This window comes from Erpetoichthys calabaricus, chromosome 13, assembly GCF_900747795.2.
Source record: "Erpetoichthys calabaricus chromosome 13, fErpCal1.3, whole genome shotgun sequence".
NCBI lineage: Eukaryota > Metazoa > Chordata > Cladistia > Polypteriformes > Polypteridae > Erpetoichthys > Erpetoichthys calabaricus.
The window spans coordinates 31,363,285-31,378,362 of NC_041406.2; the positions used below are offsets into that span (position 1 = coordinate 31,363,285).

Sequence of the window (15,078 nt, forward strand, 5' to 3'; positions counted from 1 at the left end):
GGAAACATTTAAGTCAAATTTACCTTAATGACAATTTTAACTGAATTAAATTAACACATGCAATCAGTCATGTGACAGTAATTGCCAGGGGCCATTGATAAGTGAAGACACCAGCTGCCAGTTACTTTGTGTGATATGTTTAGATTTTAGCATGTCATAAACTGAAAGTAAGCCACTGTAAAATAACAAAACAAGCTAACATTTACAATAAGCCCTAAAAGTCAGGTAAATTAAACATAAATAAAATTCATACATTAATTTTGAATGTGTCATGAAATTGTAACTGTTTTAGACAAAGCATTTTATTGAATTTATGCAGCATGTGATTGACATTTAGATGTCCATATCCCAGATGAAATCCCACGAGGCTTTCACAATCTGTCTCAATAATCCACAGAGTGAGACACAATTTTGCTATGGGATGAAAGTTTTAACAATGCCCATACAAAATAAGCAAAATAAAACTTTGGTTTGAATAATGCATTATTTGCAGATGTGTCAAATTGCATTTCTAACACTGAAACAGCAAAAAAAAAAAAAAAGAACACATGTCACAGTTAATGCCAAGGAAACATGCATTCTTAATCAGTTTTGGAAAAAAACATCAGGCTGCATTATGTAGTTAGTTTAAAAACAAACACATTTAATATTCCTTAGAACATTGATTAAAATGATGACTATGACTCTTCTGATAAAGGAGAATTTACTCTGGTTCACGTTCATAATCTTCCTTTTTTTTTTTTTTTTTTTAAACAGAAAAACGGATTGCCTGCTTGCCAAGCACCAATGAATGGAAGCACACATTGACTGACAGCAAGCTGTGCGGACCTAGGTGATGCTGATTTTGAAACGGGCTAGAGACAGGAAATGTTTCCTTGATAGGCAAAGAAAGGTAAAATGGTACAACAGGAAATATTTTCCTGTGAACTGTTCTCTACTCTTTTCCCATGTCCCACAGACTGACTCAGTTTGACTAGCTCAGCTCATTTACTATAGCTGCTGACGTCTGCATTACTCACCGACTGTTAACACAGTTCCTCTAGGTGAGATGATGGACAGAGGGGAGCACAACTGAAAAAACACGCAGCCTAAATGCTTACTTGGTCTGTGTCTTTTCATATTCAAGAAGATGCTTTTTCATGTTCAAATGAAGAGGGCTTTTAACACTTGGGGAACCTAAACTTCCTATTTCCTTTACCCTGATTCCCAATCAGATTGATCTGTTTTGATTAAACACTTATCATTTAAAAAAAAAAACACTGTAGCCCTCTCTTAATTTTAGCTTTTATTTTCAATAAAGAAATGAGATGCTCACTTTTCAAATTGCTGCTATAACTTTTAACAGCAGACACACTTGTAGTTTGTTTTTCACTTTGTTTCAACTTCCGAAATTACCACTTTGCTAGCTGACAAACACAAAGGTATTATTTATTGTTAAATTTATTTCACACCAGGGAATTTCTAAGAATGGGAGGTAGCAAATGTTGCCCCACCATTAAAAAAAGCAATTGTGCCACTATGGGCTATTAGTCAACAGTTACTATCCTTTTACAGAGTTTTTCAAATATCAAGTAAAATAAGTAGTCAATATGGATGGTGGAAATCATGTTTCACTAATATACTTGAATCATATGACAAGATGCAGTGGGTAAAATGGGTGTAACATCTCAAGACACAATTAACAACAGGGTAACGTGCAATGAACTTTGAGCATCTTACCTGTTGTTAAAAGTTGAGTCCCTCAGGAATGAATGCCAGGGTCTCATTTATGCAAATGGTCTTGACAAAGATGTAACTAACAAAGCGGTTAAGTGTTCAGGTCACACAGAGTAATTTATAGCTGAAATTTTAGAGATTCTATAAAATTATTAGATATATACCAGACTAGGTCTCCTGGGGAGATATTTGTCAGGCAAAGTTTCATGAAATTAAACTTAAGTATTACAAAGATCAAGTAAATATACTGCTCAAAAAAATTAAAGGAACACTTTTGAATCCGAGTATAACATCAATCAATGAAACTTCTGGGATACTGATTTGGTCAGTTAAGTAGCAGAGGGGGTTGTTAATCAGTTTTAGTTGCTTTGGTGTTAATGAAATTAGCAACATGTGCACTAGAGGGGCAACAATGAGACAAACCTCAAAACAGAAATGGTTTAACAGGAGGAGGCCATTGACATTTTTCCCTCCTCATCTTTTCTGACTGTTTTTTCACTAGTTTTGCATTTGGATACGGTCAGTGTCACTACTGGTAGCATGAAGCCATATTTGGACCCTACAGAGGTTGAACAGGTAGTCCAACTTCTCTAGGATGGCACATCAATATGTGCCATTGCCAGAAGGTTTGCTGTTTCTCCCAGCACAGTCTCAAGGGCATGGAGGAGATTCCAGGAGACAGGCAGTTACTCTAGGAGAGCTGGACAGGGCCATAGAAGGTCTTTAACCCATCAGCAGGACCACTATCTGCTCCGTTGGGCAAGGAGGAACAGGATGAGCACTACCAGAGCCCTACAAAATGACCTCCAGCAGGCCACTGGTGTGAATGTCTCTGACCAAACAATCAGAAACAGACTTCATGAGTGTGGCCTGAGGGCCTGACATCCTCTAGTGGGCCCTGTGCTCACTGCCCGGCACCATGGAGCTCAAATTGCATTTGCTATAGAATGGCAGAATTGGCAGGTCTACCACTAGTGCCCTGTGCTTTTCACAGATGAGAGCAGGTTCACCCTGAACACATGTGACAGACGTGAAAGGGTCTGGAGAAGCCATGGAGAATGTTATGCTGCCTGTAACATCATTCAGCATGACCGGTTTGGTGGTGGGTCAGGGACGGTCTGGGGAGGCATATCCATGGAGGGATGCACAGACCTCTACAGGCTAGTCAACGACACCTTGACTGCCATTAGGGATCAGGATGAAATCCTTGGACCCATTGTCAGACCCTATGATGATGCAGTGGGTCCTGGGTTCCTCCTGGTGCACAACAATGCCCAGCCTCATGTGGTGGGAGTATGTAGGCAGTTCCTGGAGGATGAAGGAATTGATACCATTGACTGGCCCCCACACTTGCCTGACCTCAATCCAATAGAACACATCTGGGACATTATGTTTCGGTTCATCCAATGCCACCAGGTTGCACCTCAGAACTGTCCAGGAGTTCTGTGATGACCTGGTCCAGATCTACTGAGTACGATTTGGAGTTGATGCAATAAAATTTTGGCAAAATGGACTAGCCTGCCACATCATTTTTTCACTTTGATTTTCGGGGTGTCTTTGAATTCAGTCCTCTGTAGGTTGATAATTTTCATTTCCATCAAACAATGTGGCGTCCTTTCGTTCCTAACACATTACCCAGTCCATACCAGTATAGATATCCAGCAGGATATTTTTTTCTCATTGAGATCTTACGTGTTTTCAATGTGTACCTTTAATTTTTATTTTTATTTTCTGTTCAACATGTGAAAAACAAGTATTTTTTAACTGAAATTAATGAAATGAAAAACCAAAACATATTATCATGTCAAATAAATCAGTAAATATCAAGATAATTCAAGGTACGATTATTTGTAAAATCTAACTTAAAGAACCTTTTTTAAAAAAAATGAGTACTGTTGTCAAAGCATCATTGTGTCAGCTTTATGACTTTTTCTATTGTGAGAATAATGATTGCACCAGTACCCACAAGCAGTATTAGTTTAATAACATTTGTGTAGTCTAATGAAAAATGGGATTTAGCAATGGCTCTGAAATGCATTTAAAAATTTGAAAAAAATGCAGCAATGATCAGAAAGAATCCTTTTTAAATCTTTTCTATATTTCTTAAGTAATTTACTATTAATACAAATGGAAAAAATCAAGTAACAAAGATCAATTAAATAGAAAATTTATGGATAAAAAGAAATGCTGTTAAAATATTATAACAGACTGATTAAATGACAAACTTATCAGTTTAGAGAAAACAGAAGAAAAAGAAAGTGAGAATAGAAAGGACAAAGAAAAATAAGCAAGAAACAAAATACCTATGACAGCTCTTGGCCTTACTGAAATGAATCTTGGACTCCAGTCTATCTGGCTATGTTGGTATCTCAAAAGTATCAATAGGCACTTCTTCACACATGCATGTTCTGTTGCTTTCTGTTGTCCATAATCATTTTCTCCACCACACTAGTCAGGCTAAGAATCGCTTCAGTATTTCAGAGTTAACTTATTTTTGCCACTGGGACATCAAGCTACACGACAGTTCCCATGGAGCAAAAATGTAATATGATGTAAAGCAAGAGATCTTTCTTAAATTTAAACAGTGGCCTGAATTTTTAGATTAAACCTGAGAATTTTCTAAGAGGGGAAATTTAACTCCATAAGTGTGCCCATTCTATTTTTTTTTTAATGTAAGGTAAAAACGGACCAGATAACTTCCAGTGCTGTCACCACTGGCAGTTTAATGGAGTACTTTAAGGAGTCAAAGAAGATTTGATGCCACTGAGGTGGAAGTCACAGCACTACACTCCAAGCCAAATTCAGTACCCATTTTATTCTTTGCAGTATGTATTTTTACTCAGGTAGTATGTAGGATATTCTCATTCATGACTAGGATAGCTTCTGCTGTGCTATATGAAACTGGTCACATGCCAAAGCACCACAATGGTGGACTAGTTCTGCTCAGTAGTATGAACATTTTGATCTGTAACACCATCATTTATACAGTACTACAGTTCTACTGGTAGTGCACTCATCTCTAGGTTCTGTCACTTTGCCATCAATGAGAAAAAAATGTAGCATTGCTTAGCCTGTCATTCTGGCTCATGCTTACTTGACATTTTGAAAAGACTATCAATGCACCACAGAAAGAGAACAATTTAGAAAATGTACACATGGCGCAACATTCCAGCGTGTTCAGGGACTTTGTTAACAGGCATGAATTTGGAGCATTTTTAGTTACTTCAAAGAGTCAGTTATCATTTTTGTTTAGTATGTTGTAACAGTGAGTCATATTTAAAAATAACTGATGGTAGAATACAATTGCATATGTTAGTAGACTACACTAATTACATGCTTTTAAACAGCACTTTACAATATCAGGTATTTAAAAACTCAGCACACATAGACTTGAAGGTGGCTTAATAGCTTCCATTGAGAGCAAATTCCAACAAAAAATGGAAAAATGGCATTAATTGATATTTTCTGGTTAGTTATTATTTGGTTGTAGGGAGTATATGTCAAATTGTAGCTTAAATTTTTTAAGCATTATGTTTTTGACATATATTTAATTATTCGGGTATGTAATTCGGAAGGTGAAATTGTTGAGTGGTTTGTTCCATGATGTACAGCAGGTGGTCTGGTGTTTCACCAATTATAGCATCAGAAAAACTGAATCATTAGAATGTGCACAAAATGCAGACAGTTAGTTACATAATCCTTACCACTTTCATTTCTAGGTAAGCCACATTTTTTTTTGGAAATTTTATTTTATTTAATGTCTACTGTTAACTTATCTCAAGTGACAGAAGAAGAGAGCTGGTATACAAGTAATTTGTGCTGACGCATCTCTCCCAAAGTTTCAGTAACTTGTACTGGGGATTCATTTAGCATCGGGAGTGGTTGTCAGACGCGTCAAAGAGGAAAATTATACAAAATATACAAGATGAGGTGACCCCTCTCAAGGTAAATTTTAAAGAGTAAACTAATTCATAATTGTCTGCTTTAAGAAAATAGGGTTTTCAAATTTGCCAATACTTTTCAGTGGGAGATTTTATAATTTCAAGTATTTGTACAGCATGCTGTATTTATGGTATCTCAAAGAAAATGAAACTTTTTTTGAAGAATAACTGTGCCAAATTTCAACAAAATCAGTCCACTAGCAGCTGAGTTATTTTATGCAGACAGACAGACAAGATGGTCATAGTAGGTGATTTTCGCACTATCTGCAAACACCCCTAAAAAATGGTCACAGTGCTGAATGAATTGATATGAACTACCACCACATTCATAATCACGGTATTAGCATGCTGTCCGGGAAAGTTCAGAATAACACAAATAATATTGTACTTGCCTATAACAGATCCATTAAGAAAAAGTGCCACTCCTAAAAGGACTCCAACACAGAGTGCAAGGATGAATGGCCGCCTGCGGCCCCATCGCAAGGTACAGCGGTCGCTTGCTGAGCCAATGACAGGAGTGAAGATCAAACCCAAAATAGGACTAAGGAACCATGTCAGGCTGTAGTACTGCTCTGGAAGACCTGAAAAACAAACAAAAAAACAAAACAATAATAGATAAAAGACAAAAGAAAAATACATTCATAATTTATAAATAATTTTTGACAACTTGAAAAAGGAACCCTTAACTCTGACAGTAAAGTGCTTCAAAGATAAACTCTTTTAACACTTTTATCGGTTTAAACATTGGCATCAAAGCAATTCTATAAAGGATATACAAGTAAGAAAGCAGTCACAAGGATTAGCAGAATGAGAGACAAATTTCCCCTAGATCTTTAGGTGTCGGGAAATAGCTTCTGCATAGAAAAAGTGGGACTCTGCTGTGCATCTTGAAGACCAGGTACAACCTAAGAGAAACGAAAAGTGCTCTGCCCACTACGACTGCAGTACTACGCCTCAAGTTTCAATCAAAGGACAATTGTGACCCTGGACTCTTGAAGACTACAGAGGTTGAGCTGGAACATGTGACGTGGTTTGATGAGATGCATTTAGAGGAATCATCTTTCTTGTGTGTTTTTGTGTAACACATTGGTGTTAGCAAATATATTTATAGAGCATGGATCTCCTGAATGTTCTCTTTATTTAATACACCACTTTGATAATCTTTCTGTTTTGACCAATCCAGTCACTGCAAAAAAACATAATATTATAGCCTTTTGGACAATTTGCCTGGTGGGTATGTGGTTACAAAGGAGGAAAGAATGACTAGAGAGGTACAAGACTCAGGAAGTCCCCATCAGACACCCAGGACCGTACCTCAGCACACAATACAACAATGTGGGTATACATGGAGGGCTAGGGATTGATAAACTCTGCCAGAATATTAACATCCCTGAAAGGCAATGGGCAGGAACACCCTTTCAAAAGAGAGTTGCAGCCTGGGAGAAAATGCAATGTGTTGTAAGGATGCTAGGAGTCTGGTGATGCATCTGGTAACAAGAGTACTGTATCTGATCCTCTTCGAAGAGTTAAGGTCTGTGAATAGTTAGTTGCCACTTGTCCATCAGATGGCAGCATGTGGTGCCTGTTTGAAAGGAATGCGCCAAGTGGCCCTAACACCCAACTTTTTAAAATGGTGACTACACAGAGCTAAGGAGGTTATTATAAGCACAGACCAATAAGTTAGAAGATATCTAATATTTATGGCACTAATTTTCCTAAAAGTATGTTTTCTATATACAGCATAATTATATACAGATACAAATAATGAACATATATGTGTTCAAATAATGAAATGTTGTTGTCAAAATAGGAACAGCTCTCAAAGAGAATAAATGCAACACAATTTAAATTCACTGAACCACACATAATAGGATTGGAAATAATCTCTTCATCAGCTTTTAAGACTATTATCAAAGCCCTCAGATGTCAAGTAGCTTTGCTGTCTTACACTCCTGCAGACACAGTGAGCTATTACATAAAAATCCAAAAATGTCACCTTGGCTAAATAGGTTACTGAGCAAGTACAAATGTAATGGTCACCTTTGCTTTTTGGTACTACTGCCTTAACGTATAGCACCAAAAGCTATTGTGATTAAAACAAAACATCCATATTTTTTTTAACAGTTATTTGTCCAGTGACATTATCACTACCTAGATGAAAATGCTTTGGCACACATTCATGGTACATATTTCTAAATAGTAAAAACAGAAATTCACAACCTAATGCCACCACTTTAAAAGGCTCATGGTATCTGTGGATGTTCTGCAGCTGACTGTAGCTTACATACAGGGCTTACTATATGCAAAATGCTTTTCTACTAGTAGACAGTGAGCCAGCATGGATTCAAATGCATTCTGCCTTCATGCGTTTTACTTTTGAAAAAAGTCTGATAGTTTGTTGCATTCAGGTTCTATGGGATTTTTCCACTTGTTACCACTTGTGATGTCTAACCTTTCCCCACTGTTTGAATGTACTGTATGCAAAAAACAAAGTCACTGTTGATTTACTGCTCATTCAGCATAAAAAGTGATTAACGATTAGCTCCTTTTTTAGGTAAAAATAAAAAAGCAACTAAGCGTATTAAGCTGGTACTGCTTTACTCCAATTACAAGTAACTGGCTTGAAGGCAGACAGGCTTCAGCATACAGTGGGATGACATAAATAATCTAGTGATTCATGTTGCTTCTTCTGTAATGTACTGTACCAATATGATTACTGAGCAAAATGTATCCATTTTAGATATCCTGGAGGCATTTGGTAGTGGTATCTTTCAGAATTTAAACCAGGGAAGGAAGAGTCAGTCACAGGGCACACATACAAACACACACTCTACATAAGAGAACAGGAAATGTTCATACCTCCAAACAACTGTTGTTAAGAACAATGGTTAAAAAGATTTATACTGTACACATATAAAATAAAAACAAATACAACAGCTTTGCTTCTTTTACAGGTCTATGTGCACTGAAAATCATGGGGTGAGATTCAAAGTAAGTATTGCTTTGTATATCCTGGACAAAAAGCACAGTAAGCAGTTTATCTGGTGGGTAATTCCATGTTAAATCATCACACTTTTAACAAAACTTGCCATGCTGATTTGTTCATATGAGTAACCCATGGAACTGAAATTGCATGTGTCTTAGATCAATATTAAGGGAGATTTAACTGACAAAGCTTGAACTTATTTTAAGGGGGGGGGGGGGGGGGGGGGTTGGTGGTATGCATTTGACTGGCTATATCCCCTTAAACATACACTGCAAATAAATAGTTCTCATATCGTTTTAAAGCTCTTTTCTGGCTCTATATTTTGCATAAATACTACGATATAACCAAAATGAAAAACTACCATGTTATGAGTGATGATAATATTAAAAACTGAACAGTGAAAAAACGTATATAAAATTGGTCAATTCTTTGCTAAAAGCTAGTTTATGTCATGAACATCTCCAGAAAATTTGGTCTTTGGTTTTTGAGTCATTGATGTGATATTATTACTCATCTGAAGTGTGCATCAAAACCACAATTCCTTACATGGCCGTTGAATAGTTAGTGATCACTGAATGGTACAGGATTATTAAGGTTCATTAAAACTAAGACTAAAGCCAGAATTAGCAGTGAAAATATAATTTTAATTGAAATAAATTAAAAATTACATTTAAAAATTAATAAAAAAGTCAATAATAATAAGTGGGCGGCACGGTGGCGCAGTGGGTAGCGCTGCTGCCTCGCAGTTGGGACACCTGGGGACCTGGGTTCGCTTCCCGGGTCCTCCCTGCGTGGAGTTTGCATGTTCTCCCCGTGTCTGCGTGGGTTTCCTCCGGGCGCTCCGGTTACCTCCCACAGTCCAAAGACATGCAGGTTAGGTGGATTGGTGATTCTAAATTGGCCCTAGTGTGTGCTTGGTGTGTGGGTGTGTTTGTGTGTGTCCTGCGGTGGGTTGGCACCCTGCCCAGGATTGGTTCCTGCCTTGTGCCCTGTGTTGGCTGGGATTGGCTCCAGCAGACCCCCCGTGACCCTGTGTTTGGATTCAGCGGGTTGGAAAATGGATGGATGGATGGATAATAATAAGTAATTAAAACTAAATAGAATTAATGTTAAAATCAGAAATGTTTTAATTTTTCTCTTTAGTTCACACTTTTGACTTCCTAAGTGACACCTGTCTACTAAAAAGAGCCTTGCATTAAGTAAATCATATTTGAGATTATGCAATCTTTCATTGTATGTTTTCATAACATATAGATCAAGGCTTTCCTCATAAACCTGAAAAACTAACACAAAAACTAAACTGAAACCAGATGGGCTCTTAGACCACTAGAGTGAGGAAAGAAATTCAACTTTGGTGGAATCATGAATAAGTTCCTTACAAGCTGCACCGTTTGAATTGTAAGGTGGGAACGTAAGAACTCTAACAATGACTACACTCTCAATTTATACTCTTTCAGAGCCTCTAATGCAGCAATTGTTCTTTGCTTGAAATTGTGAATGCCCATTTTGTTACCATCACAGGTTCAACTACTAAAAGCACATCCTGATGATCCATGACACGTGTATCAGGATGGTATGGGAATGAGTAGAATGGAGATGGTCTATGAGGCTGTAAAAAATTCAGTCTCAACTCTCCAGTACTGGACAGTTTCTTCAAAACACCCTAGCTATGTACCTTTATCTCAAGATGCTGAGGGACCAGCCATAGGTTCTGGATCGGGAGGGTCTCCTAAGTCACCACTGGAAGAGTCAGACTGACAGATCCGTTTCTTCTTGGGTGTAAATTTTGATAATCTTACACAGTAATCTCTGCAGATGCGCTGACCTGACCTTAAATTGAGACTTGGGTGATGTTGTTTTGCGGTCTTCGGCACATCTCTTAAAGCACGGGTTATCTTCTTGAGATGACGTTTGAAAGGGTCACAACAAGATTTCTGATTGAGTCTAAACAACTTCTCTACCAAAGGCATTGTGAAAATGTATGCTGCTGCATTAGCAAAAACAATGCTTTTATCTCCTCCAGGTAATTGATTGATTACACCTAACTGATTTTCACACCTCTCTCCTCCTCTGATTAATGCAGGGAGGAGCATTGGCATTTATTAGCCACACTGAAATGGGATCTTTTCACAGCAGACATTTTGACGTGAATTAGTATGGGCAAGCCCAGGTGTCACTAATGACATTAATAAAGCTTCTGTTCAATTTCAGTGTAGCATAATTGGAACCTTAATTAATGTCATTACTTACACCTGCGCTTGCAATACCATTTGATGTCAATATAACTGCTATGAAAAAGGCCCATTAGTGATGTGAAACCATGTAATGCCACCTAGAAGTAATGATAGCTCTGCAACGACTCAAAAAACAAAGACAAAAATCTTCTGGAGATGTCCATGACATAAGCTACCTTTAGTAAAAAAACTGACCAATCGCTATTCAATTTTTAATATAATAATCACTCGTAACATGATAATTTTTCATTTTGAAAACGATATGAAAGCCATTTCTGTATAACTTATATTTAGGGAGATATAGCCAGGCAAAGTCAAGCGACCAAAACAAGTTCAAACTTTGTTAGCTTAAATCACAGGCAATTTCAGCGTCATAGGTTACTCATATGACCAAAGCAGCAAGTCAAGTTTTGTTACAATTTGTGACGATGAGGTCCAAAAGTGTGATGATTTGATGTGGAACTGCTCTGGTTGCCCTAAATCAGGGGTCCTCAATCATGGTCCTGGTGGGCTCACAGTGGCTAAAGGTTTTCAATCCAGCCAGTTTTGTAATTAGAGCTCAGTTCTTGCTGATAATCAAACTTGGTATTTTAACTATATGCCTTTTTAGTGCTTCCATTCATCAAAGACAAAGTTTAGTTACATTGTATATCAGAGGTCCTCAATTATTTTCCTGGATGTAAGCAGTGGCTGCAAGTTTCCACTACAACCAATTTCTTAATTAGAACCCATTTATTTACTACTAAAACAATACATTTTTGGGCTTAATTTTAGTTATCTTGCCTGTTACAATTCAGAACCCTAAATTGCCTATTTTAGTTTTTAGCAGCTGCATTTAAGTTTTAATTGTTGCCCGTTTTCTTAACCAGACATTAGTTAATAATGAAATGCAGATAATCAATAAACCAGCAATTCTCCAGATAATGTCCTTCTTTTTAAACCTGTGCATGTGCACCATGAAGTTACTATGTAAAAAATGTTTAGAAATAAATGAGTGGGGAATTGAAAGGTCCGTTACGTTTAAATCTTCTCTGGTCCACAAAACACATGGATAATGTTCTCAGAGAAGAAAAGTCTACAGTGCAATTTAAATTTCTCTTGGATGAATGAAAGCACTAACAAGCCAAATAGTTAAATGCCAAGTTTCAATTTCAGCAAGGACTGTCTTCTAATTAGGAAATTAGCTAGAAGAAAAACCAGCAGCCACTGAGGCCCTCCAGGACTGTGATTGTGGATTCCAGGTCTAAATCACCAGAGCTTTGAGGGACGTCCAGCACACCCACAAAAGGCAGTCAATAAAAAAAGAGCATCACAGGTACAACATATCTAACAAACAGTTGGACTTACCACTACAAGCAAATGTTCATCTTTAACAGAATCATACTGTTTAAAATTGTTATGTATGGTGTATATACATTTTCAGACATTTGTTGGTTGTATGTTTTTACACATTTTAAATTATAAAAAAAGAATTCGGACACATCTCACAAAAAGTAAATGTTTTCTTTTTTTGGCCACTGTTAAACTATGCTTGAAGCTGTTGTGCTGAGAGGCGCCTATCATGCAAGCGGGAGACCCTCAGAAACTTGTCTTCTGATTGGGTTGTGAATTTGGGTCTGCCAGATCTCTTCCTATCAGAGTTTATTCTTGTGTCCAATCACCTTTGGATTGTGTAGGACACCACTGTACTCACTGACAATGTTTTTGTTTTTTTTTTTTTTTTTTTTGCAATTTCCCTAAATGAAGGGCCTATACTTCTAAGGATAATAAAGCCTTGTCTCATTTCATTTGTTAATTTTGACAGATAGTGTATAACCAAAAAGTGTTATGAGTTAAATTGTGTCTAGCCTTTCATAGATATTATATTGAGTTTATTGTAAGCTTCGGCCTTTCACCTTTTCATTTTACATGATGTATTTTATGTAAAAACGTCATCTGATTTTTTCTTTTTTAATGAAATGGATATTCTAAAATAGATAGTGTATGCCACAATTGTAGTGTCATCTTCCAGGTCTCAGCTGTTAAATTAAAGGCTACACAGTATATTGATTTTATAACTTAATCAACAAAGCTGTCTCTATTCTCAGGACAAGCTGGACTCTCAAGAGACATCAGTAGGCAGATGAATGCTGATTAAGCTGCTGGCTGTCATGAACAATGCCCCACACCTTCTGCATGTCATCCATTAAGCTCCTCTAGCACAAGACTGATTTTACAACAGTATTTTTCATGTTCAGAAGAATCAACGTTTATTATAAGGAAGGCACATCACTCTCACAGTTGTTACTGTGTTAATAGTTCTGAGGTTTTTGCAGTCTGTTACACACTAAGTATAAGAGGTGTACCGTATATCATCATTAAGCACTTTGAAATTACACTGCATATTGGTATATGTAACTGGGACTTTATCTTTAATAAATGGTAAGGTCCTAGGCCTACAAAGGTGATGCCATCTAAACACCAAGTCAGTGACCAATGGCAGGATATTGTGGCTGTTTGAGGGCTACATTTTGATGCAACAAGTTGATTAAATATGCAGCTCTTATTTACAGTTAAAGGGCCATTAAAGGGACAAGCTGTTAACCTGTAGGAGTAGGACTGTACCATTTCTTAATTTCCGAAACTGCTAGATTGAAGGGTAACAAATGAACTCCTACTAGTCCTTCTAAAAATCGAACCAGTCCCCGTTCTTTCAGTCTGAGATGATGTACTGTGCTATGTTTTCCAGTAAGCTTTCTACCCAATTTTTCATCCTTAAAGGATCAGGCCTTAAGAGCAGCAGCTGGCTCCTCTAGGCTCTAGAATCACAGATTTCTCCTGGCTAGACCTTTTTTTTCTTTTAACATCGGCATCCATTTCACCTAAAAGACATGCTACCCTGTAGCAATGCTGTTTGTTTTTCTCTGACATGACAACAAGCATCACAACCATTTTAGCACATCTCCCTCCTTCTGGACTTTACTGTCATTCACTGGTGCCCAGTATCAACCTTTTCTTATATAAAGTATATCTGTTGGTCAAGGGTAAGAAAAAATATCACGATGATATATGATCAAACTGTTATTGTTCTTGTTACATTGCTAAGGTCCCACCTAAATCATTAGAGATCGTATGGATTGCAGCTGTTATTATAATTCAGACCAAGTAAGGTTTACAAAGGTGCTTTTCAGAGTAACAAAACATCCAACTAAGGTGCAGTTCACAGAGGTGAGTGAATTAGCCACCACCATGTTTAGTGCATTATCACGAACACATGCAACAGTATTCCCAAGAGTACTATTTCTACAAAGAAGCAGTCAGTTTTTTTGGCCAGGCTGACACCTGCACAGTATGTCTGGCTGAAATATTTTGGTTCTGTTGTAGCACCAATTTCATCTGTCCTCAGCAATATACTGCTACATTATTTGTGAAACAACTCTTGGCTGTTAGAATAATCCCAAAGTCAGTTGTAAGTGGAAACTGACTGGCTATAGCCAGCTGGGTTGACAACCTTCTTCTTGGGAAAATGGTTTCCTTTATGGATAGTGACAGTGCAATAAAACACAAGGTAGTAGCCTGGCTGAAGATTTTAGTTAATTTGAGTAAATGAAAAAAGCATTTACTCTCAAATATATTTATTGGTAACATGTCGCATTCCAACACTGTACACAGTGGCTGTGTGATTTCCTCTAACCATCGTTCATTACTGTTTTTCCCTTACTAGTTCTACTGTGAAGAAACATTTTTGCATCTTTATATATATATATCTTTATATATATATATATATATATATATCTTTATATATATATATATATATATATATCTTTATATATATATATATATATCTTTATATATATATATATATATATATATATATATATCTCTTTATATATATATATATATATCTTTATATATATATATATATATATATATATATATATATATATATATATATATATATATATAAAATCTTATATACACACACACACACACACACATTTATATCTTTATCTGGCAGCGATTTATTAGTGCGAATCCAAGACACAGGCTGTGGGCCAAAGGGGGGGGGGGGGGGGAATTTGGGGGGGAGTGTGACATCAGGTGTAAGGAGCCAGATGAGGCCCTCCTCTCTCATGCACCAGCCTCCGTCGCTGTACGTCTCGCCACGTGTTTTGGTGCATCCTGCCTTGCTTAACTAGCGATGCCTGTTTGTATAGCGGAC

General features: G+C 37.1%; 1 protein-coding gene across 2 annotated transcripts in view; it reads right to left on the reverse strand.

Moving 5' to 3' along the window:
* LOC114664113 (solute carrier family 45 member 4) overlaps positions 1-15,078 on the reverse strand; it is a 103,151-nt gene that overhangs the window by 17,979 nt on the left and 70,094 nt on the right. For both annotated transcript variants that reach the window (XM_028818087.2, XM_028818088.2), the window contains one exon: positions 6,050-6,238. In XM_028818087.2, coding sequence (XP_028673920.1) covers positions 6,050-6,238 — 189 coding nt within the window. The remainder of the gene's footprint in view (positions 1-6,049; positions 6,239-15,078) is intronic.